Here is a 27,558-nt window from a genome sequence, read left to right on the forward strand (position 1 = left end):
AATGTACACCAATTTTTTATGTTGTATCACTTCAGTAAGAAAATCTACATCCAAAATTCTGACTAAGTACTTGGAATACAGGGAAAAACTTGCTCCCTCAGAGGTGAATAGCAGGACTCCCTAGTATTGTTAAATTCACTCTATGGTAGGTAGGGTTATGACGTACATTCAAGATACCGATACTTGACTGTGTAGACGGAAAAGCCTAAATGTCAACTCAAAGATCTAATTGTAAATGAAAACTCATTCCCTGAAGGCATAATTGTTCACTTCCACACACCAACACAAAGATCACAGGCAACAAAAAAATAAACCAGAAGGCCACGCAGTTTGAAGACCAAATATTTCTTTACTTCAAAAATATATCTTTATATTCGAATTCCAAGTTGCTGCACTGTAGTAGGAATATGCAATCATAAATTTAATTTATCTTGATCATTTGCATTCCATGGCAAACTGAGCTCACGAAAAACATCTGGTTTTCAGTGAAGACCTCTGTTACCTTGTCTTCTGTCTGGGTTCATTATTCTGTAAAACAGTGGAGAAATAAGCCTCAGGGTCACGTAATCCATTCTCCACTAAACTGTGAATTGCCTCACGATCGAACTTTATCCGATAATGAATGAATTTGCTCATCATCCATCACAAGAACTCTTCAGAGTATATGTGGATTTTTAAAATCTTCTTTTAAGATGAATACAGAAAAGTACAGCAGTTAAAGAACTGATTTTGCTTCTTAAAACCTTGCAGAACTTAAGGACAGTTTGACAGCTAACCATGTAAAAATCTGAACAAAACCTGAAGGAAATTAGAGTATTGAAAATCCTGCTTAAAAAATTAAATTTATGTCTTGGGATACCATCGTTATCCTTGCATGGAGAGGCTGTTTTTCATTCTTGACTTTAAAATAGGGCACATGGAAAAAACGTACTTCATCCCTTCTTGCTTGATGATGTTACAATTCAGCAGTTAAATACTGTATCATCATTTGCATACTTGAATCCTTTTGGACATAGCCAAACAATGACGTGAAAAACAGTAAATATCACAATCATAATTTAACCTCTGGTTAATTAATTCCTAAAGAAGTTCTTAGAACTGACATATGGCCTCCATGTAATTTGGTAGCAGGACTCTTCTGCATTGGCTGCATCAAAGATCACTTTTTTGCTAAACTTCAGGGGTAAATGCTTCAAGCAGGAGGGACTGGTAGTCTTCTTAATATTTCCATAGCTATCTTTAGATAGGCTTTAGCCTGCAAAAACAGAAACATACATTGAGTTCTCCATTTTCTACAGAAAGGAATATTTCGTAACTAATTAGGTATTTGTTCTTTTACACACAAAGTGAAAATCAAAGATGTTTAAATAAATGGGTTAAATTTAGCCTGTGTTCAGTCAAAACAATGCATTAATACACAGAATAAGCATATGCATTATAAAAAAATACTGGTGGGGAATTTAAATTTAACTGAACAATTTGTCTTTAACAACAACCGAAGTCAATAGTCTTCTGGAAGAGACAGACTCTGGAAGACACAGACTCTTTAGTCCCACATGTACTATTAATTATAAACTTCCCTCATCCTGACAGCCAGAATGCACAGGATAGAGAATCAGAGTAAACAACAGCATTCAAAAAAATTTTTTTGAGACAATTAATTCATTACAGACTAGACTATCACCACAGAATTTCTGATTCAGATATTTAAAGTATTTTAAAAGAAGACACCTTTCCAAAAGACTGAAGTAGGTATTGGAAAGAACCAATTCCACATCACTAAAATCCACACAGTTAAAGCTCTCTTTCACACCAGACTGTGACATCTGGTCAGACACCTTGAGCTGGAGGGCACAATAGCACAGAACTGCAGGACTATGGAGAGCAACCCAAGTAAGCATACTTATGTTAATATTTCTAAAAACCATGACACAGCTAGGACCATGATCAGTCCACCATCAATTATTAACAAATCTAATGTCAAGGGACTTTTATAAAAACACTGTATAAAGTTCAACACAGAACAAACCCAGAAACTAAACCAAATTTTTCCTGTACCAAGCTCAACAACTTGTAGTTGAAAGAGAAGATCTTTTAAAAATCTCAAAGACTGATATAAGAATGTGTAATTAAAATAGTATTTTTGTGTATATGTATATACATATTGCACATTGTTCTAGAGATTGATTACTTTCATTGTTAAAATGTACACCTTCTCTGTAATTTGAATTAATCATACTTCAGTTTCCAGCTGATGCATCAGATTCTGTGTCTGTTGAGTACACAGCCAAGTCCCCTAACTGAGCTTGCTCTTCTGCTCCTACTCCGTTCGATAGTGACCAACCTAATCCATCCTCTCCGGTAAGTCCGCAGAGACCACATCAACCACCTTTGCTGCTTTCCTCAAACAAATCTCCACAGTAATCCCTACCACACTGATTTCTCCTGTCTCCTGCAGGATGGCTCTAATCATGAATTAGCCCTTGTATCCCTGACCAGCCTTTAAAGCAGCAAGCAAACTGACACGTGCCAGAGGCCAGAGCTTGGGGGGCAGGAAGAGGAGGTCTGTCCGTCACACCAGGGCCACCAGTACTCACTGTCACTGCCCTGAAAAAGGTGTTAGCCTTTTGCAGGGCCATGCACTGCTCACATCTGTCTCCCCTTTTTTAGGGATTGCTCTTGGCTTGTAGGGTTTTGTTTTCCAGCACTCTCACCCTCTATGCCTCATAGTCTCAGTGCTCACATCCCCTTAAAACTAAAGCCACAAAATCTTCTGAGTTTGTAAGGAATGTAGACAGCAAGACAGAATTGTTTTCTCTCATGTACATGACTTTGTGGCAAGAATGACAGAATTAATTTAGAACTTAATTCACAATCAGGAATTTCAAACTTCTATGGCTACAGTCACAGTGCAGTTGGGTAACAGTCTGTGTGCAACACTCACCTCGCTCAGCTATTAATGCCCTGGGTGGTCCAGCTACCCCCCACCTAACCACTCACCTAGACAAGACAATGGACTCACCTGAAGTAAGGTGACTGACTGAAGGCAAGCTGCCTTTCCAGTTAAGTACTTGACTAATTGGTGTAGGAGCACTCCAGGTAGGAATTTCGAACTACCTGGAACAGTCCCGCAGGCAGTTCCCACTTTGCACAGATCAATTAATATATTTTAATGAGTCAATTAACAACCTGTACACAATACCTGGCCCCTTCTAAAGACTGCCCAAGCTGTTTGCCTGCTCCAGAGTTGACCAAATTGTACAAAGAACTATAAATTCTATAAGCATATTCTAAACTATATTCTAAAACTACGAGTAAGCAAACTCAACTGCTTGTACAAATGTAACTTTATGTCAAGAGCCCAATACATTTTAGATGCTTTTCCCACGAAATGCTGTTAGTAAGTGTCTGAGCAACATTTCCCCAATGTACACTGATCTTCATTTGCCAAGCTGATCACCACTTTGCAACAGGAGGTTCCTGGTGCAGCTCTTTGTAGCCAGCATTCCAGCATTACCTAGACAGTGTTCTCACCAACAGGTCTTGCCTGCTGACCTTTGGGTTTTTGTTTTCCTGAACCACTACTTTGTCTGTTGAACAGACCAGTATCTCATACATGTCCTACAGAACTCTACCAGTCATCTGGCTTTGGCAAAAATCCACTGTCTTGAGCCTTGGTTTCCTGTCTTTGAACAAATCCTTTAGCCATGAGTGAGGACTTGTCTATCAATCAATATACCTGAAAGATCTAAGCAGAATCTGGGTGACTGTGAATATGCACTACCTAAAAACAACCCTATGTATATTGAATAGCTTTTCCTACTCGTGATCTTTTCGATGTGGCATCCGTAGACAGAGAGCACAGCTCAGTTCAGCTGTTTAATCCATCATTACTAAGCAAAATAAGTTGGGTTGCAAATGAAAACAGACAGGGTTTACTATTTCCTCTCCAGGTGGAAAACCAGCAGAGAAAGAATAAAGGATGAGAAAGAATAAAGGATGAGTTCCACCCATAACCTTTTTTATTTTAATAGGATAAAAGCAAACTTCTCAGGTCAGTTATTCCCTTAATGTTTGAAAGCTCTACATGAATGGTTTATAGATTTTCTGAAAACCATTTTTCTTTTGCTGACAGACAACTTTATATTTAACAACAACATATCAGTTATCATTCCTCCCACTTCATGAGGATGAAGAAGCACACAGAAGATAGAATGCCCTAAATCCAGACCAGACATGTTCATTATGAACACTGCCTAGATGGAGTTTGAGAGCAGCACTAGGACATACAGAGGTAGAGGTGGAAGGCAATGTTCACAGAGTCAAAAAAAAAAAAAAAACAAAAACCCAAAAAACTGAAAAACAGCCACGTGAGAGACTGCTCACTTCACAAACAGTGGTACAGTGCCAGAAGGGCACAGTTCTTAAGACCTCAAGGGCACAGCTGATAATGATGTGACTGATGCCAGCATAGATGGTGGAGTAGGAAACAGAGACCTGTAAAGTTCACCAGGAAATGGAGTGAAAAGTCCAGAACATCCTGATTCATCACTCTGTAATGGACCTCTAGTATCATGGCCTAATAGATGTTGGGTAGATTTAAACTGGACGACTTCTTACTAGCTCATCTAATTAAGCCCTACAATAATTCTAGGGAACTATGAGCCCTTCAGTAATGACATCTCATTCTCCCTAAAAATCTTACCCATGAGGGAAGTATGCATCATTGCTAAGATTACTGCAGACTGTACAGGTCACAGCTGACTCTGCCCTGTTGTCATGGATTGGACTGGTGTGGCCTGACCTGCTGGTTTGCTTTTCACTGGAGTGCAGATCTTAGCCTGCTAACAGCTCACTACAGTGCCTGCCAGTATCTGGTGCAACTGCTACATAAACCCAAAACCCAACTTATAATCAACAAAGTAAAAACAGGTAGGAGCTGATATCACATTTTCCTTCACCCAAATCACTGCATACAAACAACTTCAGACCAGAAACTCAGAAATACACACTGATCCCATCACTTGGTTATAGGCCTCATACACCATAGGATACAAATCCCAGTACTGACATGGTTTCTAATGTCTATTTCTGATTACAAGACTCCAAGACTATTAAGCTGCTTTATCCAGCCCAGCAATCCAAAGGAGAATCTGTGCAAGTCCTGACTGTCTGGAACATCAAATGCTGTGGATGCTAGTATACCTGTAAAGAAGGAAAAGAAGTTTAAATTTGTAAACCCTAACAGGTCAGATGAGCAGTCTATTAATTGCTGAAGGAAACTAGCCACCATGAGCAATGAATCAAACAGTGACTATCACAAGGACAAATACTAGTCTTAACTACCATCTACATGAAAATATGCATAGCCAGCAAGTCATTGACAACTTTCATTCTTAGCACTCTCTGCACAACTACATTCCATCTGCCAGTTCAATCAGATTTTTAAATAGCTTTAATTTCCATGGAAATTGCTTGTTACTTTGACACAACTCCAGCCTTCAGTGCATGACTGGAGATGCCTTCAAATGTCTGTATTTTACTGTGGTTAACTCAGACGGCACTAAAAACATGATGACAAGCACAGCTTTAAATGAGTCTACTTCAGCTATAAGCTTCATGCCACTCAGAGAAATTCTTGGTTGCTACAAGAGGTCCAGAGACTATCCCACTCTGTTCCTCCTCTGGGCAGCTCCACCATAAGATTCTTCTTTGCATGTACTGGCAACTCTTGCCAAATTACAATGAAGCGTCAAGTCAGAAAGGCAAACTTACTGAGACAGTAAAAGTCAATCCACACATTATAACATGAAACAGAGGAGACAGGTAACTAAGCTGGATTTACAAAACTAAAATCTCAAAGAAAAATCCTCAGTGCTCATGGAAGACTTCCTATTAATCCTACATATCAGCAGCTGTAACAGCCAAACCATTCTTAGGGGCAGCCCCAGCTGGGTAATACTGCTAACCCAAGGTGCCCTTGCAGACATCTAAAAACACGTCCTGCCCAAAAAACACGGGTAAGTACAACAGTGCAAATCAAATGCAGTATAGTAACATCCTTCTAACAGACTACCCTACACTCGGCATTTTCTTCAGCAGACAGAACCATCAATGAGGGTCTGATGATGCATTGTACTGTCTACACCCTGAATGAAGGATCTGAACCTACATGTACCAAATGCTACTGTGATGATTCAAAGGAAGCCTTGATGATAAAGGCATATTATAAATCATACCATGCAGCCTTCTTTAGGGTTTGCTTTTCTTTTGAAAATTTCACTCCCTGGATTGACCACTCATTAAATGGAATTACTGATGACAACTAAACCACAAAAAAGGACTCTATGACTATTTGCTACCAGTACTTAGATTTTTCTCCAGCTACTTCTCACAATCTTTAAAAGGCTGTATGTTTTTACCCTACTTATGTATCACCCTTTCACATGCATTCTACAGAAGAAATGTTTCTGAATACAAATTTGAGTTGTCTGATTGGGTGACACCACAGCAAGGTTTGTAATGTTCTGATTTAATTGAAAAGGGATTATTAACTAGACTTATTTTGCTTTATTCCATCAGACTGTTGATGCATTGTGCCCCTGCTTTCCACCTGACTGGACTTTTTCTCTTCCCTTATAAATCAGTGTGCAATTTATGGGACTCAAAATCCTTCACCTATATATATACAGGATGTGAATGGACATACTGGTACACCAAATGTATTTTGCACTTGAGGTGGGAGGTGACAGGTGAGAGTTTGGTGCTCAACAATCACAGATGGCCTGTCTGTTCTGCTAAGGTATTGATAAATCCACTGTGCCATCCAGGCTGTGATATACCCAAAGTTTCTAGCAAGAATTCCTCACAAGATAACCACCAATTGCTCCGTAAGTCTCTAGGCTTTATACTCATAGAAGGAAGAGCTCTCAGGAACCTCCACTTATCTTTCTCCCAGTGTGATGGGGAGTTCACTGGGCATTTAAGCAGCTCCTCTGATGGAAGAATAACTCCACTGCAATTAATCATGTTTTATATCTCTTGCTGTGCCTCTAGTCTTCTTACCGGCAAGCTTCAGGAAGCCTCTTTCAAACACCTGTTTTGCTGCTGGCTCCTTTCCCATGGTCCATAGGAAGATTCAGTACATCTCAGTATGGACAATTTCACCTAGTTTCAGTGATTCCTCATTAGTTTTCCCTATTCTACCTTTTCCCCTGCCTTTTTTCCACAATTCTACCATTTTAGCAGCATTCCTGATTTTCGTTTACCAGCTTTTGCTGTCCAGTGACTCTTGCGTCTGTTTGAGTGAGCAAAAAAATGGAGCCTTGGCCAGCTAATCCACCTCCACAGTGTGATGGAGGAGAAAAATGCTCAATTAATCTCCAGAAAGGTCTCACTCCAGAAGGTAAGCCCTCACTGTTGATTAAATGAAGGTTCTTGTAGAGGATCTTGGGTCACTCCCAGCTGCTGCATGAGCCTGATCATGCTAGTACAGCAATATTCCATTTCTACATCACAAAGTTTTATCAAAGAAGAATATTAAGAAAAAGCCACAATTTAAACAACTAAGCTAACAGAAACACTAACACAGACAATGTTATACCAAGAGCAAAATCATTTTAGCAGCACTGTTACTTCTCCCAGGGGACTGCCTCAAGCTTCACCAAAAGAGAACTCCAGTCATCAAGCCTTCCTATCCTTTAGCTATGTTGTCAATGCTTTCCATAAGCAGATTAGTCTTGTGTATTCTGTGCCTTCCCTAAGGAAAAATTTTCTAAGTTCTCACGTGTACCATTCTACAAGTAATTTCTTTTTTTAGTTCTTAGCAATTTCCTTGTCATTTCTGAAAAGGAAATCCCTTTTCCACCAACTATATTTAAGCTTTAAAATAATAAATTTAGACAAGTTTGCTTAGACATTTTGAAACTCTAGTGTAAAGTCAGAGATATACTTTTATATTAGGCAAGATGAACCCCATGGCATATGCGTAAGCAAAAATGTATTAAGTGACATATTTTAGAAACCATTTTATTCTAGGCTTGAAAGAGCTCAAAAGGTGTGACAACATGCTGGGTTTCTAAGCAGTCAATCACCATTCCTGCTCCCTACTGTTTGAATCTGCTAGGTATTATTTCAGATCTATGATTCTGTATTTGATTTGTAAGTGTGTTCTAACAAAATCAGCATAGAATTTTGTATGAAAATCCCCTGCACATTTAAGCGACGAGAGCAGAGAATTTCAGCAGACATTGTTCTCTATCTGAAAAGTTGTTAATGCATGAATAGCCACAATTTCAGTTTATTTGAGAAATATGGTGATGACTGTCATGTATTAAAGATTAGAATCTGACCTTATATGACCTCTCCCACTGTCAGTTATGTGCTAAGAATTTAATTTTTCTTTGAAAATAAGAGAATTATATTTTTTATATCTTTAAAATGAGAAGAAAACCAGGGATGAAGGAAAATTCTTTTTTATTCTATAGAGATTAGTGGCATTTTAAAAAAACACATTCTCTGAGGAGAATTATTATCTCACAGACACAAAGGCAAAGAAGGATATTAAGAGTTTTCCCCAGAGTCACACATATTTGTCAATCTTTATTCCTCTGCATATTTAACTTAATTGCCACAAATGGTGATTATAACCCACCCTTTTGTTATCAAGAACATAGTTCAAGGAGGAACAGATGGCAACACAACAGACTTTCTTGCCTTTTTATTTTCAGGTTGCTATCCCAAACATGTTTGAGTTCTTCACTCAATAGTTCAGCAGGCTACAGACTCTTGGTTATTACGGATTGCAGATACTGTGAGCCTTCCATCTCAGTTTCCCAGCTGTTTTATTTCAGCTTTGACCAAAGCCATACACCCATTCAAACCTTCACATTGCTGACCAAACTTCCCAGAGAGAAACTACGATATGGATTATAGGGATTCCATTTCAGATAGACCTGGACTCAAGATCACTACATTATTCCATACCATGGGCCTTGCCCAAACCTGGCAAAAACATGGCATTCAATTAGAAGTCAACACACCATAGTGCTGCTTCTTCTCTTTCAAAACAGAATTACAATTTTAAGACTGTCACTGTTCTTGCAGAATCCTGTTCAGTATGTTAATAACACTGGATTAACAATGTTAATGCTCTCCTCCTCCCTTTTTTTTTTCCTTCTAAAATACTGGGAAGGAAAAAACACACTTCAGCATGTGCCTAGCAATCATGAGAAAGCTACTAATATTCAAATGTTCCATAATATTCAAAGGTTCCATAGTCTACCTTATTGTGAATTGATTCTACCATCTGTAATCAGCATTAATAATTTTTTTCATTATATATCTTTACATCTAAGCAGCAGTCAAGAGTGGGGCTGCATTATGCCATATACTGTGTACAGCACCCTGTCCTACAGAGCCTGGCAGACAAACTCTAGCAGAGAAAGAAAACAGCAGACAGGAAAATGTTACTCTATCAGCATTAACAAAATTCTATATGTGCAACTACTTTTCTTTACAGATTTGTGTATTTGACTCCCACCACCTCACCAACTTGCATTTTCCACTGACAATAGAAGGTTATGGTAAATACACTGAAAAAAAATCCATTTCCTCTTGTGTGCAAATTGCTGCACTTCCTGCTGAAAACAACCCAGGTACTGACAATATGAAGTTTTGCTCCAAACATCTTTGGGTAAGACCCTTTGACACTTTCCAGGCTCAGCTGCCAAAGGCTTAACTGACAGTTTTAGAGGACCTACATTAGCTGCAAGGTCTCATGAGGCTTGACACTGACCTTCCTCCTCTTAGCGTGCCAGGACCTGGATCAAATCTTCTCTATTCTGAATGATTCAGTCTAATTAAACAAAACCAAACCCACAGAAGCAGAACAGATGACCAGCATTCCAAAATCAAGGGCCTGAGTTACTTACTGGTACTACCTTCTTTTATTTTATTTCCTTACTTCATTCAAAAACCCATTTCTTTCCAAACAGCAATAAGAAGCATCACTCTCCATTCACTTTCAGAGAGCTTTCTGTTGTTCTAAGTGCAGTGCACCAAACTTACAGCATCACTTTGAGGCTGAGAGATCACAACAGGCTGTCCTGAATCACACGTCTCTCGTATATTAATGTGCAGTGGAACGTCTCCTGCATCAAAAATACCAAGACACACATATGTGAACACCTAGTATTTCTTAAATGTTTCCTTAAAATAACCCTAAAGCAACTTGAAATCCGATTCCCATTCAGTATACTCTTTGAATTGCTTTATCTCCAAAAATAAGCATTTAAAATGAAAATTGGTTGCAGTATAGTTTCCTTACATCCATAATGAATAGTGCCAAACATATTTTGGATTTTTCATTCTCTGAATAGAAAGGACCTTGTTTTAGTCATTTGTTAGAGAAGGAAGGGTTTTTTGCCTCAAACACAGAAAAATACAGGCTGAGATACAAATTATTTTGTTTATGTGAAATAAATGGCCTGAGTGTTAGGCAACTGTTCATCATGCAACTTCCTGTTCAGCCTATCTCCTCATTTTAAGTTATTTTCAGTGCTGTTTTAAGATTTAAATCACTGTTCAAAGACCTCTTTGAATACTTAATTTCCAAATAATAGCATTTGTTATTGTCCTTATTAGGCCTTGGATCCAATTCAAAGGTGAACAACTATTCAGTTCATTCTTCTTTCCAACAGAAATCATCTTTATATTCTGCTTTTATAATGAGCAGGGAACTGCCAGAGAGGAAAGAAACATTCTAAAGGAGAATCAATTAGCAGCCCTATTCAATTCTGAGACATACTTTCTGAAACACAGATTTCACCACTACAAAAAACTTGGAGATTCCCGTGTTTACTGCTATATAAATAATTTTGAAGTGGACTGAAGACCAACTTTCTTTAACTGGAAGACATAGCTACATTTTACATTATGGATAGATGAAGACAGAACAGCCTACCTTAGTTCAATCCTGACACACCAGAAATCATTTAAGTTTAATTTATACACTTTAGCAACCTGATTTAACTCAAATCAAGGCCAGTGTAAATTACTGAGATTCAATGTATTCAGAAAAAGAAACAGTTAAAAAAACTGTATGAAAACTGACAAATTTTAAGAACTAAAAAAACCCAAACCCAAAGCAAATAGGAATACAAACAAAAACAAACAAATAGTAAACACAAAAGCTGTGGCTCCATGATTAGTGTGCTGAATCTTCAAAGAAACATATTATTATTATTATTTAGGATATTTACAGTCCATTTCCTTCAATTTTTTTTCTTATTTATTTCAGTAATGAATAAATTTAGGTATAATAGTCTGTTCATGTATTCATTTTTTAAAAATTCAGGGAGTTCTCTGAAAGTTTTCTAACCATAATTGTTCTTAATTGACTAACAGTAATTTGTAAATCTCCCTGATATTCACTTCCTACTCTTATTTTACGTAGATACTAATCTTCTCTTTTTTCCTAAGGATGTTTTGGTAATGAAAAAATACTTCTTCTGTATCAGTTTAATAACAATCTCCAATAATTACAAAATAGCAGCCCATCTCCTTTCCTCCTCAGACTTACAAACATGTGATGGTACTACAGGAGCATACAGAACTTGTAAGAACAGAAGTGAAGTCAGAAGATAAAGAAAAATGCATTATAATTTTAAAAAATCGAAAATATATAATTTAAGCAGAAGACATCAAATCCATCTGTATAGCTGGGTGGTAAGAGTTTGAGGAAGATAAAACTTTTGCACTGTTCTTCACTACCCAATGTCATGGGAACTCGACATCGTAAGTTTTTCTGATATTAACAACTACTACTGACTGCAAAGAAAGAGAATAATTTAAATTTACTGTAGGAAGAAAAATCAAAATTTTAAAAATCTGGCAGTTATTGCTGATGGTCAGGAACCACACAGTGTTAAAAAAAGTCAGGAATTGCAAAGGTTAAGATGGAACACACAGAAATCATTATCTCAGTATCATGTATACCAATAGCATAGTTTTCTGGTCACCGTTACAGCCCTCAAACTTCAGGAAAAAATTTTCATACACAGGGAGAGGAAAAATCAGCAGCAAAAAGTCTCTCACAAACCTTGTCACATATTTCTTTAGAGAACAGTAAAAATATAAGACAATCAGAAGTATACGAAATAACGGACTTCACTTGAAAGTCTCCTGGCAACTTCTAATTGTCTTCTGTCATAAACAAAAATTCAGTAATACTAATGACAGCCAACTCTGAGCAAGTGGAAGGACAATACTTTTCAATCCTGCACACTGTTAGCTTGCAGAATTTGTCAGGTGTTGGGTGACAAACACCTTATTGGGTTTCCAAGAAGGACTAGGTGCTTATCTAAACAAACAGAACAGCCATAGGTGTCGGAAAATATCGGCAAAATAAATTCAGAATCACTAATTTTAAATATATGCACTTTACAGATATATACGTAAAAATAGATTCTCAAGGTTTTTGGGCAGGATTCAAGTAATACTGAGAAAAAACTTTTATTTGGGATGGATTAATGTAAAATCTGTAAGCAGCAATTCTTACAATACCATATGGTATGATTATGTAATGGTCATCCCTGGAAGGAGGAGCACACTAATCAGATCAAGTACTGTAATACAAAATTTAGCCCTTGGACATTATTCTTAATCTTAGTCTGGCTTTGCATTGACAGTATGAAGCTAAACTTCACTCTGCTTTATTTTGTACATCTCATCTATCCCCTGCTAAATCTTTACATCTATCACATCACTCCTAATTAAATCAAATCACCATCAGTTCTGCACTCTTAAGAAATAACAAAAACCACCTATGGGACCAATGCCATGGTACATCATTTGTGCCTGCGTATCTAAATGCATGTTTGATTCAACTGCTTGCAGAGCATTTGCATCCATCCACATAACCCAGGGCTGTGGAAGTCCCCTTGGGCTCTGATCACAACTCATTACATATTCAGAAAACTAAAAGATAGCCCAAAAGCATGCCATTAATTATGTGTTGCCTTGCTATCTTAAGTCTATGTCAGACCTTGATGTTTTTGTGTTGATCTTTCTAAGTGAGCTTCCTGGTTCTTTTTAATGAATTAGCTATGGAAAATCATTGAGATAATTAGAGTAATACATGGAAACACATCATTAGCACATGCAATTACCCCATTTACCAACTTAATTACGCTGTGTTATATTCTTTACTTACAGTGCAGGTTGAACCATGCCTTTTTAAATCACTAATGTATACGTTAAAGATCTATGTATATTTTAGCCTACAGGCATGACAGATAGCTTAATCATAGCTAATCACAGAATGGCTTAAGTTGGAAGGGACCTTAAAAATCATTTTGTTCCAAGTCCCCTTCTGTGGACAGGGATGCCTTCAAGTAGAGCAGGTGGCTCAGGGCCCCATCTAAGCTGCCCTTGAATATTTTCAGGAATGGAGCACCCATAACTCTGGACAACCTGTGCCAATCCCTCACAGTAAAGAATTTCTTCCTAATATCTAATCTAAATCTACCCTACTTCAGTTTAAAATAATTCTCCATTGCCTTATCATTGCCTGTCTTTGTAAAAAGCCTCCAGCTTTCTTTTAAGACCATTTACATACCAGAAAGCTCCTGTAAGGCCTCCACTGAGTCAATATGTAACAACTCATTTCATTTAAATGAAATAAATGGGAAAACATTTATTGATATTAATAGACAGAGTTTAGGTCTGTCCTAAGACTAAATAGAATTCTTGGTTATTTGTAAAAATTGCTGTATAGTCAAGCACATAATGAATTTCAGGTAATATAGCACATTGATATCAAAATAATTCACGTTCTGGATTATTTGTAAATAGAAAGATTTAAGATGCAATTCAAGAATTTTCATATGCAGTCAACATCACCATTACAAAACTGACAAGAACAGAGCATACTACTTGTTAGTTCCTTTATATCTGAAAACAGTCTGAATCCAAAGTAATCTAGGATTATACAGTTTCATCATTCAGTTAATGCTTCACACACACCATTACATTTTTCATCAAAAATAAAACCATTTCCATATTCTCACCCAAAATATCCAATCCAAGGGTTTTTGCCAGATCTCTTACGCCATCAGTTCCAAAAATATGTGTCTCATGCTTACATTTGGGACATTGGAAAACACTCATATTTTGAACCAGTCCTAAAACCTGTCAAAGGAAAGGAAAGGAAGTTCAAACCAAGCACTGGTATTTCCACTATTCATCTCTGATAATACAGAACAGATTATCTACTAAGAACCAACACAGAGTGGTTATTTAAAACAGGAATCAGACTCATTAATATCATTATCAGCTCTTATTAGTCATCTCAGTGGCACCATCATCTGTGCATTATTTCAATTTCTTCACATTTATACCTCTTGAAGACTAACAGCCTTATTTATAACAAAAAGTACTTGCACAAACCTAACTTGCCAAGAACTCTCCCTGCCAGTATTTAACTTTCAAACTCTGAATACTGGAAGAATTTTCATGCTGTGTTTTACAGTTTTGTACTTCACATTTTTCAGGAAAGACAAAATAAAAACATACCATTACAAGAAATTACAAATCAGACATGCTTTTAAGGTATTTTTATAAGTTATCCTGTAGGGAAATGTTTTCAAAAAGAACCAGATTTGTTATTCTTCTGAAGAGCAGTAACACATTTTAAAGATCAAACAATAGAAATAATTATCTGAAACTAAGTGGCAAAACCCACAGCATAAAAATCTAATACACATTCTGGGTATCTTTCCGTTGATGCCAGGTTTTCAACGTCATCCTTCTACAATATGTCAAACAAAAATTTACCAAGTCATTCACACAAAAAAATCTTCTTTCACAATGTGAAATAATGCTAATAATCTCCTTTTATTCACATAGTAAACAAAACTCTTCATTGAGGCAGAGCAAAACTTCCAGACGTGATGAAAACAGTGTTCAAATGCTACAGGGTGGAAATTTCTATCCACCTGCTAAGGAACAGAATGTCTGCTTTAAGAGGTGCAATGTTACAACATTTCACTTTCAGATTTCTATATTACCTAGATATGTCACATACACTATAGCTGAATTTTATAATACACCATTTTTATTGCCATTTACTTGGTAGCATTTTGTACTTCTACATTTTCCTGAACTTTTCTAGTTTTGTGCTTGAACAAGGTGGTCTCTAGTTATTAGAGAAGAAACATATCCACTATGCTAATGAAGCATACCTAGGAAGAAACAGCAGTGTTCAGTGCAACCAACAAATATATTTAATTAAAAGTGAATGTACAACTTCTGGCACTGAACTTAAAATAAAGAAGTATGTTATTTACAATATCATAATAAAAGTTTCCTTAGCTATAAGTGGAAATTTATCAAGATGGTCACCTCTTTTTTTCTATACCAACAAAAAGTATATTTGCTACATCTTCCTTTACTGATGTAAAACTCTCAGATGGTTTAAAGCAAGGAACATTTTAAGAAATAGTATGTTTTAAAAAAAATTTACCTACTTCCACCTCAAACCTTTACCTACCTACACCTCAAACTGACTTTACCCCTTTTCTACTCTCTTCCAGACACTGTCAGAGAAGCAAGAAGAACAAGATTCTATTTACTGGCACATTATTACAGGTAAATTTATCAAAGCACTCATACAACATTTATGATTCAGCAAATTTATCAAAGAAAAATTTATGTAGTCTACTACTGTTTTGTGAATAGTTAAGAATTATTACAGCTGTTCTGTTCATAGTGTAATAACCTAGTAACTAAGGAGTCCTTCAGCCAATACAAAAGCAAATGCTGAGACACAGCTGTATCTCCAATACTAGACCAGTTTTAGAGGTCTTATACACTGTCCTTTTTTGTTTCCATTTAAATAGACCTTACTAACAGGAAATGACATTTCAGCATTACACAATAATTTTAATTTTTTCGTGTTAGTCCTGTTTGTCAGCCAATAAATAGTGCGTATTTAATAATATATAATTTATTCTTCTGGAATATGAAGATGCCATTTAAAAAAAGAAAGCATAATACAGAATATTTCCAAATACACAATTTTACTGCTGAAATGTCTTTCTACCATGCATATTTCTGCACATATATTTACAGAAGGGAGCTCCTTATGACCTTCAGAGCTTTTAAATCTACAAAGTAATAGGTCTTGCTAATGAAGTCAGTAATAACCCTCATTTTCCTGCTCAAATAATAGACTTGTAATAGCTTCAAAGCAGCTGTTACTGTCTACACAAACTATTTTGTAAGTATGGGTGAATTCTATTCTAGTTCTTGGCAAACTTGGCTCAGGAATGACATGAAAACTTCTCTGCACCACAATACAGGAGCTAACCTACAGCAGCAGCATGGAGCTGCATTCCATTTAGTCTAATTGTTATTTTAAACGGCAAAGAGGCATCTGGCAAGAAATAACAGGAAATGAAGAACCCTTTCATTATGAGTTATCTGCACACAGTTTCTGAATGTTTACATACTTCTTGTGCTCAGCTAACCTTTTGGTTACACAATAAATTATGCCTAAATCCAAATATACAACCTTCTAAGTTAAAAAAAATACAGTGATGAAATGAAAGCTCTCTGTATTTACATTAGGAGACAATTCCTGAGAAACCAACTTCAGTCATTCACTCACTGTACTTAAGGACAGATGGTGCTGAGGTCTGACTTTAGTCTGATGGGGACTGAAGTGACCAGTGTTACAGTTCCTCTGCCATCAACTCCCTGTGTCAGTCAGTCACTTTGCATTGAAGTGCTTCAAGTAAACATGCACAATATTTCTGTCTTCCTACCTTTCATCTTATACTGAGCAATTTCTGTCTCTAATATCTGCTCCCAACATGAAGCCATAATTGTGGCTGGTTACTCTGAATGCTTCAGAAATACCAGTAAGAACAGAGCCAAATAAGCCATTTTAGTACAACTCAGAAGGAAACACATAGCTGAGTTTATCTAAGCAGTTTTCTGAATCCTGCAAAATCCATGACATAACCTTCCAATTCAAGGAAACTTCCAGTAAAGTTGTGGCTTTAACTAAAACCCTGATTTTTCTTTCAGGGATATGATTGATAAGATAAAGAATAATGAACTGAACTCAGTCTCAGCAGGTGGAAATGGGCAGGTTTTTTTTTCCTAAATACTCAAAAATATTCCCTTTGAGTCACCCTTGGGAACACAAGAAAACATTGGTCAAACTTGCATAATAGACAAGAATCTTGAAACTTGTCATAGGAGTCAGCAATACTTTGCAAATTCCATCTTCACTGTAAGTGTAGGTGTGCTCCACTGCACAAGAGATGCCACTCCTCTTTTAGTGACTATGTCCTAAGACTGAAAATTGTAATTTTGCCCTGTAAACCTGGTTTTAATGCTGACTCTCCTTGCCACATTTTCATTAGTTCCTTCAGTCATTCTACTTCAATTTCAATAAAGGACAAACAACATTAACAACTGTGACTTTACTGTGGTAATACCCTATGTGTCACCTGAGTCTTTGATAACTAATAACAGTGGGTGCGGGGGGAAGGTGGAATACATAGGCCTGTATGTATATGGGAGAGACCACAGTTCATTAAATATAAGAAAGCATACTCAGAGTTCAGAAGCCTCTCCGCTTCTTTGAAAAGCTAGCTCTTTGCAAGCACTTTTTGAAAGATTTTAGAGATTAGAAATTTGAAGATCAGTTAATTATGTAATTAGGGTATGTAATTTTAGCACAGACCTGCAGATTCCACCTCTTTGACATAAACCTCAGGTCTGAAGCTGTTCATGAAAAATTACGTCACTACACTTTCTTTAGATCCTCATATTTAGTTGATATTTAGAAATGTAGTACATAGGCAGAAGCTGCTTTAAAACACAAGTAATTGACATATTTGTACACATGTACATACAGGCCAGAATAAAATGAAGCAGGGTAGAATAAAATACAGCAGCTTAATGAAAAAGGTATGGCCTGATACCTGGTTCAAGTGCATTCAAACTCAACATGTGGTGTAACAGCTCTATTTTGACTTCTCACTTGATTTGTCAAGATCTGATAATTCCAGTGAACCAGAACAGATCATAATTAATGTCTTATCTTCCACTAGTCAAATCACTATTAGTCAAGCCCTTCCTAGAATGCACAATTTTCTTGGAGGCCATTCTCTTCAAAGGACATTGAACCAAACAGTTTTAGAAAGAAATCTGGGTAATTTCTTATTAAAACAAAAGGAAAATTCAATGAAGTACTAACTTGAACACAATTTAAATTGAAGAAAATCATTTTACATCATTTAAGCAAACCAAACATACAATCAAAACAGAAAGTTCTGTATGTTATTCCTCTTGTTTTCCTTATGGCAGCAAATTATAAATGTTACAATACTTCCATTTTGATGCAAATATGCTTAAAGAATAGTTAGTAATAAGGAATTCATCAAAACATTTCTTTTGTTAAGCCATCCTATAAATTAAAAAAGGGAAACCATTCACTTCAACTTTCTGTTGCATTTTTTTAATTAGGAAAATACTAGCTATGAAAGAAACTTCCTTTCTTAAGAAAGAGTAAAAGTGACCTTCACACAGGTAAACAAGAAAGTACCTGTTTTTCCCTTACAGTTTATGATAAGGAAGCATTTCAAATCATATTCTTTCACCAACTGCCCATTTCAAAGTAAAAATGAATCTCTACATAAACATATTCTAGAGTACTACATTCAGTTACTTAGCAACTTGTAGCACCCAGAGAAAATATCAAGTCAAGGATGTCAGCCTGTTTAATATTTTCTCCTAATTGTGGATATTGTTAAATTTCTCATTTCTTAAACAAGTAAGCTAAGATATAAGCTATAAACCTAATGAAAAACAGTGACTGGACAGCCTTCTACTTGTCATGATAGTTACAGAGCCTTCAAATGGCAAAGTAACTAGATATAAGCATATTTCCACAAAATTTTGAGTTTGCTTCTTAAAAAATATCAATACATTATTTTTCTACATTTCATGAAATTTGAAACCCCAACACGGACAGTGCAGAGAAGAGGATATGTAATGAGGACATACAGTATAACTGAAAGGCATGCATTACTTCCTATGATATTTTGTTCAGCATTCTGATCCATTCCACATGATTAAACAAACAGATTTAAAACAAATCATTTTTTATTATGGCTTCAGCTGGAGAAAATTCTCTCTTTTCTGTTTAACCAAGTTCCTGTTACAGATGTAAGATGGATTCTAAGCCTATTAACAAGATTCTATTAAATTCAAGTGATTTATGAATGTTCACCTATTGCTGCATAGGGAACTATTTTTACATTTTGGAAAAAGAAAAACCTGGTATTTTTCACAGAGACTTACAGGTACATGGACTTTTCTAAACATTTCAGCTCCTTTGTGTGCATCCAGTAAAGCCACATCTTGTGGAGTGGAGACAATCACAGCTCCTGGGAAAAGAAAACATGAAATCCTATTAAAATGTGTATTATTAATTATTCTGTTAAGTATTTTAAATATTTAGTACATGCTACTAAATTCACAGTAGTCACACAGTTATATGCTTTGAAGGAAGAAAATTATGCCAGGTTTTTTTATTATACAATGATCAAAATAACTGAGATATTATGTGAAGTGATAAAAATATTTTAGATACTTTCATCATAACTTTTTCTATGTAGAAAGCATTTATACTTTCTAAATTATAAAAATTATCTAGTATCATACAACCATCCACATGCTGACAGATTGCAGAGGTGGTACTCTCCAAATATCTACAACAGTAACAATCCCATGCCATAATTATATTTGAATGCTTCTAATTTAACAATAAGCCTTGTTCTAAACCCAAGAGGCAAGCTGTTTATAATGAGACTGTTGTTTTCCAGACCTGCTACACCTTCTTGAACCATGTCACGGTGCATTTGTATAAATGATACCACAAAGGAAGAGGCCAACTGCTGCACACTTGCACTAGGTTTGGATAAAGTGTTGCTCACTGTTCAGACATGGCTCCAGGTTATCTGATAATTAGTACTCCTGAGAGTTATTAAGCATACAAAACAGCCAGAGCTCCTTCTCAAAGTTAAGATTCTAAAGTAAAGTAAGCCTACAGGTTACTATCCTATACTGTTATTACTTCTTGATTAATACAGCATGAAAAACCAATACAGACATCACAATATTCCACATCACTTCAAAAAGAGAATCTTTTTCCAAATACTCAGGGGTTTCAAATGTTATTTCCTCAAAACATGCAACAAAAAACTGTTCACATTTGCCCTATTTAAAAAAAAAAAGTAATGTACAAGGAAGCATTACTGGTCAATTGATTAGCTTTGGTTTCACATTGATCATCTAGTATCAAAAGTCTCTATTACAAGAAGATTTCTGTAAAGTCACATTATGCCAACCACGTACAAGAAATTTATGTCAAACTTCACAGTAATAAGCAATTACAACAGAGAATTCCAGATACTTGGGACAGTTTCCTACTGGGCCTGCAGCTCCCAATCCTCAGTGTACATGGCAAAGGAAGAAGTGGGTAGATTTCCAGAGGCATGCAACCCTGGCATCCCTGGCAGGGATGGGAGCACCAGAAGCCCTGGCATTCTGAGAGCACTCCTGGCTCTGGCAGCACTGGGACAACTACACCATCCTCCTACTGCTGGGTGGGAACCTGCCTGCTGACAGCCAGCCGTTTCCAAACACCGCCTGACAGCGTGTTTGAATGCTTTCAGCCAGCATTCTTAACCTCTAATTTGTGAAAGAAAAATACAATCTGGCACCTCACTCCTGAAAAGCTGCCAATCTTTGCCTTACACAGTATTATACACAAGTCCAAAAACTGAACAGCACGTGTAATGTACCAAGCAAATGCAATTTACCTATTTGCTCACATTCTGGCATCCAAATAATTTGCTGGTATTCCCAAACCAACCTGTCTCCAATGGCATCACAAAGAATAATGTGCAAGTTTTTTAATTACACTAAAATCACCTTAGCTCCTCATTTCACCAAATGCAGGGTTACTTTACAAGGAGCATTGAAATGTAGGGTCAATTCCACAAAATGAATGCACCTTTCCCTAAAAGCACAGGCCACAAGTAAATAATTTAGACTCAGTGTCCATGAGATTTTTGCATATTTGTAAAACAAAAATCTTTCAATACTTGAAAAATGCTTGTTACTGCTTTCTTTCCAAGCAAAATTGGAAGTGCGTGCCTTGTGTGTATACTCACACTCACACTTGAGTGTATATTCACACTCTTCTCTGAAGATGCTGGCTCAGCATTCCCTGGATCTTCACACAGAACCTAATATGCAGTCAACAAGAATGAAGTCCACATTTTCTGGTTCATTATTGTTATAAGAATCTAGTAATTGGCATGGCATGAAGGACAAACTATGCACAACAAAAACACTCACTAGAACCACAAGCAGCTTAACAGAGAAATATTTTTTACTAACAAATTCTCATCCAAACGGAAAAATTCAAAAATGCCAAAAGGGCCCAATGGCACATTACAGAGTTTGGGCTGCCACAAGCACCAACTGTCTGTACAAAAAACCCCTGGCTCCTGAAATACATGAGTTAAAATTACACTTGTGGACAATTTCCATGGCTTCTTCCATAGAATGGGAGCCAACATGCTCAAGAAGCTGCTGTTGAGGGTGTAATAGCTGTTTCTCTCCTATTTTCCTTTTTACTTTGAGCTAGTTACAGGCAAAATTTATTCACAGCCAGCTTGTACTGACTAACACCAACACACTATAAAACAAGTATCTTCTCTTTCTTTGGTACATCTGCTAGTCCAACAAACCCAACCTGAAGTTCAAGAATTCAAATTATTTGCAGCATTATTTCCTTTACTAGGAACCAAATATGGCAAATGAGACTTTTCATGGTGCTCTCCTCCCTGAATGTTTGCATATGTTTAATTCAGAAAATGATTCAAATGACAAACAAGAAAGAACGCAGCCTACACTTTCCTTGCTATCTTGACTCTACACAGTTAATGGGAATATCAAATAGTAAAGAGTTATTTTGATCAATAAAGTAACAAAATATGATGGAATTCATGCACACAGTATGTCTCTTGAAGCAATAAATGCAATGTTTACAAAAGTGTCTGAATGAAACAAACTGAGGCTGACAAACTGAATGGAGAAGCTGCAGAAACTGTAAGACTAAATCACATCGCACATTGAAACATATTAAAAATTCTGTGTTTGCAGTTGTGTGCAGAAAAATTATTTCTGTGCCTTGAGCACACTAAGGATATCTAAGTAGAGCACATTTATGTTTAACTGACTTATCTACTTACTCATGCATTCAGTTTTTAAAAAAATTTCGATGTATTTCCTTTGACAAAAAGCTGATGCATGTTCACCAAATCACACAGAATCTGTGACTGGGTCAGGCTGGAAGGCACCACTGCAGATCACACACTCCAATCTCCCTGCTCAAACAGGGTCCCTTAGAGTATATTACTAAGGATTCTATCCAGATGACTTCTGAGTATTTTCAGAGATGGAGGCTCCACAACCTCTCTGGGCACCCTGTTCCAGGGTTCAATCACCTGCACATTAAAGTTCCTACTTACATTCAGGTGGAATTTCCTGTACATCAGTTTCTGCTCACTGCCTCTCTTCCTACTGCTCAGTAGCAGCAAGAAGAGCCCAGATCCTTCTTGACACTCTGCCTTCAGATACCCATATACATTGATAAGATCCCCTCTCAGTCTTCTCCAGGCTAAACAGCCCCTGGTCCCTCATAAGTGACATGCCACCATACCCTACTCTTTGCCCTTTGCTGCTCTAGCTACAGCAGCTCCATGTACTGAGGGATCCAGAACTGGACTCAGCACTCCAAAGGAGATTGTATTAGTAAAAACTATGTTTACTGTATTTTTAATCCTTAGGACACATTATATATAGAAACAGAACTAACAATACCCTGTAACACTGATGTTTGCCTTTCTGTTTCAACCCCAGGTCCTTAATCTTCAGTAAAACAAAGATGTGCCTAGACAGCACATTGGTACCCTTCTAGTGGACTGGTGCTCAGCAAATTACAAGCACTCAAACAGCCTATAACTTCTGGGTATAGAAAATATCACCTATATTTACTGCATCGTTAAGGCTTACATTAGATGCTTGGAGTTTAAAAGCGTAAGGTGAAATCTCACCAAACCTTAGCTATAGTCAATTTGTACACAAGCAAAAAACACCGAGTTCTAAAAAGCAGCTCATCAGCAGCAGCGTAGAAGGTCTACCTTAGGATGAAAAGGATGCCCCTAATATATTCTTTTTCGCCTCCAGTGTCTTCACAGATAGATTTCAGAATTAGGCGACGTGTCTCTCATCCAAGATTAAGGATCCCACCACACACTATTAGACCATGTCTCACATCAGCCTCTTAGCAAACAGTGCTCAAAAGTTGTGAAGTATAACTGACCAGGGAGACTGACAGAGTTCTGGAGGATAAAGACACAGAATGATTTTATCTGCTGACTGACAGCCACTGAACACTCTTGGCAAGGAACCACATTCAGGCCTCAGTAAAACTGTAGATGACCTGATCTGACCACACCACTCATGCACTTTTTGTAGTTTTTGCTACCTTTTCCACTGCATTAAACTCAGACTTTGAGATTACATCTTCCAGTCATAAATAGTTTGGTTAATCTCACTCTTCTCTACCATGGATCTCTTCAGCGCTCCTCTGACATTCTGTTAAATTTGTCCCTTCATAGATAAAATTTGCCTGCAATTAGAGATACATCTTTGCACTTGAAGATGCGGAAAAAAAATCTTGCAAGACCAAAGACTTCTGTCTTTGCTGTATTTTCAATTGGCAACGATTAGAGATAAACTAACAAACATTAGAAAATTGTTCATCTTCTAGGATAAACCTTATAAAGAAGTTCCTTTAGCTTTTGTGTGTGGCATCTCACTACAAACAGCAACTTAAAAGAGCCACAAGCGTGATTTTGCATTACAGGATCCTCACTTGAACCTCATACTACAGCTCAGAACTGTCTCAAAGGCTGGATCCTGGCTGTATCACACTTCAGCCTGCTTGCTACCTTCTCCTTGGAGGAGTCACTGAACAACTGCTTGGACAGGGGATATTTCCAACAGCCACACATCCTCTTCTGCCCAAGAACTAAGCAGGTCATAAAAGATCAGGACACTACCAACTTGCCTACATGAAAAGAGAACAGAAATCTTACAGCAATATTCTTCCTCATGCTCAGCGGAACTGTCAGCTGGATAAAGCTGTCACCCTAAAGCTAAACTGCCCTCATCTATACTGATCAGTAAGTATTATATCATCCACTACACAGCAGATCACATGGGGAAAGATGTGGAAGGACAACTCTCACTGTGGTGAAATGTTTGGTTTTGGTCATGGCAAACTGAACATGTGTCACAGACATTTACAACAAAGTATTTATTTAGTGAAGTGAAAACTGAAAATATTCATAATAACATCTGTGAACAAGCACTATCTGCAAAGTATAGGCCTAAACCAAAAACCTAATTCCTCACAAACTGCCGCGTTGCACTCTTTCTTGGCTATCTGAATAAGCATTTTTCTGCTCAACTCCATTCCACCTCCTGCTTTCAAGGGCATTTGCCAGCCATGTCTAGATTATTATAAGAATTGTACTAAGCAAGAGCAAAGTCTAAATAGTCTCTCTGACAAATAAATATGATTTTTTCTTTAAATGAGAGGTCCCAATTCAAAGAGGAGAACTGGGCAAAAGAGTGATTCTACTGGAGAAAAAAGAAAACAGTGAGATTATTTCAAAATCAGCTCCCCAAAACATTCTGCTGTTTAATTTTTTCTCCCTGGAAGTGGGGATGGTAAGGAGCAGATTTGAACATTTACTTTTTTCAGAAGAAATAGCTAGAGGGGAAAATGCAATACCATTATTCATATAAATTTCTCTCACTTTTAGCAATTGTCAACTGAACACTAGGCTACTTTGCTCTTCCTATTCAGAATAATTGGTCTAAAAACTAACAAAGCAATTGCAGTTGATCTAGTACTCAGCATACACTTATCCACTGTTGCCAGACCTCAGAAAGACCAGTTTGCAAAGCCTCCATTCTTCACATTTTTTTCTGGAATACCTGGAAACTATTTTTCCAGAAACAATAAAATTTAAAGAACTTGCACTGAATACTCTATCAATTCATCTTCAACAGGAAATGAGTGTTAAACTCCATGAACCAAGAATGAAATTTGAATTTATACTGAAAGAGTGTGAGGTATTAATGTGTAAACTCATATTGTGTTTTGGTCTCTAAATTAAGTTTATAGAGTCTGCTGAGTCTGACAGTTCATAATGAAGCACCAGGAGTGTCCAAAGCTAAGATAACCCTGACAATAATTTGCATTTATCAATTACATTTATGTTGACAACAGAAGCAGAGTATTTCAACATGCAAATTATATTTGGATAAATACAAAAAACGGTTTTAAAATCCCCACTTGTGTGACTTGGGGTTTTTTCTGTTTTTCAATCTATCCTAAACCCACTTGCCTTTCCCTTCCTGCAGTTATCTAAACATCAAAATACAGCATGAAGAGTAAATCTACATCAAAATTTGAGATTAAAAATATTTGCCATTCAGAATTAGATCAAGTAAAATTTACTATTACCCAAATGGCTCCCATAAAACAGCTTCAAAAACTTATTGCAGAAACTAATTATGTACCTTCACCACAGAAGAAGAAAACAAGCTCAGAAACAGAGAAAAACATTGTATATTACCATTAAAGCAAAAGGAAAGATCAGATGCCTTGCATCTGTGGTGTGCACCAAAGTAAGAAATGTGCAACAAGGGGTAAACAAACACTTATACAAAGAGCAATCACAGAATACAGATATACATCTTAATCTGTACGCTACACACAATTTGTACTGTAGCACTGGGCTTTTTTTGATCATTTCTCTTCAGAAAAGACAAGAGATCAGCACCATACCTACTCAGCTTTCAATTTCAGAAAACTTGAAAAGTCACCCTTATACAAGTCACAACTCTTTTCCATGCTAAATCATGCACAGTTTTATAAAACATCAACAGTATTTCTTTAAAGCTGATTTTAAATTCTCCATTTACTTTTTTTAATGTTCATTTATGAAGAGGCAGTCTACTCCTCACCTGGAACTCCCTGTTCTTGTATGTTATTATATATTGAGCCAAGATCTGGTTCTGTTCAGTCCCACACATTGCTATGAAATAGTTGTGCACAAGGCTACACCCTGGTCAACATGACACTGCCACAGATATGACTAAATAATTTGGCTTGCAAGTTTGGTGTGTCATATGACAAGGAATTGGAAAATGCCAAATGTCTTCAAGTTGGTGGCATCCCTTTACTTTCTCCTATTCAATGTACATTGAATAGAAATAAGATTTTTAATCTTTAACCAGTAGAGACAAAAATATGGTTTTTTGGTTTTATTCAAAATAATCTATCAAATAACTGCTGCCAAAATTAATCCTATTAATTACAATTCTTTAAAAATGCATATTTGAACTAACAAAAATTCCTTTAATAAATATTTCAGCCCTACCTGAAAAAGGCATTCAGGAGATAATTAAGACACACAAATTGCTGAAAGATGCAAATATTCAGAAAAGTTACACTATTTCTAGGATAAGGCAATTAAAAAATGGCACAAACTCTATGTTATGTTGATTTTAAATCTGACAGGTGACAAAAGTAATTTCCTGTATGACTAGCAATGGCAATGCTTTTGCTTTTATAGAACTTGAGAAATAAAATAGTATTCACATTGCTTTCACTTTGCTGATCTTGACTAATTGTCTTTCTGATTCCTATTACCAACCTTTCCAGAGCTTATTATTACAAAGATTATAATATGTGCTTTGTATGGGGAAAAAAGTTACTTTCAGAGGGTGGGAAAATTAAGAGCACTGAAATAACACCTGAAGCCTTTTACCTTTCCGACTCCTTTACAAACACAGTCAGTTGAATACTCATTACTGTCATCATTAAAAGATTGCTCAGCAAGATGTGAAATTTTTTGTTAGTCTCAGTCAGCTTCCCACTGGGTGGATGTATACTTCTAATGGTTTTCACTGCTATGGCACCTCAACATCCAAAGAAAAGGGTGATATGACAAACCTTTAGCAAATGGAACAATTCCAGTATTGACCTGGAGCTGGTTCTGCCAGCTGAGACAGGATTGGTCTCTAGAGCTGTCAAGCTGTCACACTTCACTAACACTGACTTCACTTAAACGTTAATAAGGAGAGGGCAGCAGACAGCCTAATTTAATGGTCAGCCCCTACAATGCAGCTTCTCCATGAGGCAGAAATGCTTGTGCAGAGCTCTGAGACTGCTTCTTGAACAGAGATGCTCTTGCTGCTTCCCACGCAGCCCTCCCGCTCCGAAGGGAGAGAATAATAAACTGCTCTCCCAGTCTTTACGGAGGCTAATTATCCATCTTCAATAATATTTATTAAATTTATGGCTCCTTCAGCTAAATGATCAAACAA

The 27,558-nt window shown here is 36.8% G+C and overlaps 1 protein-coding gene across 1 annotated transcript in view; it reads right to left on the reverse strand.

The window, feature by feature from the left end:
* Positions 1–344: 344 nt before the first annotated feature.
* The window catches only part of NUBPL (NUBP iron-sulfur cluster assembly factor, mitochondrial), an 80,490-nt gene continuing 53,276 nt past the window's right edge, over positions 345–27,558 (reverse strand). Inside the window, exons 8-11 of the mRNA XM_053981546.1 lie at positions 19,378–19,463; positions 14,070–14,190; positions 10,069–10,151; positions 345–1,255 (exon numbers count right to left, since the gene is read on the reverse strand). Coding sequence (XP_053837521.1) covers positions 1,193–1,255; positions 10,069–10,151; positions 14,070–14,190; positions 19,378–19,463 — 353 coding nt within the window. The 3' untranslated portion in view covers positions 345–1,192. The remainder of the gene's footprint in view (positions 1,256–10,068; positions 10,152–14,069; positions 14,191–19,377; positions 19,464–27,558) is intronic.

This window comes from Vidua macroura, chromosome 6 (assembly GCF_024509145.1).
Source record: "Vidua macroura isolate BioBank_ID:100142 chromosome 6, ASM2450914v1, whole genome shotgun sequence".
NCBI classification, from domain to species: domain Eukaryota; kingdom Metazoa; phylum Chordata; class Aves; order Passeriformes; family Viduidae; genus Vidua; species Vidua macroura.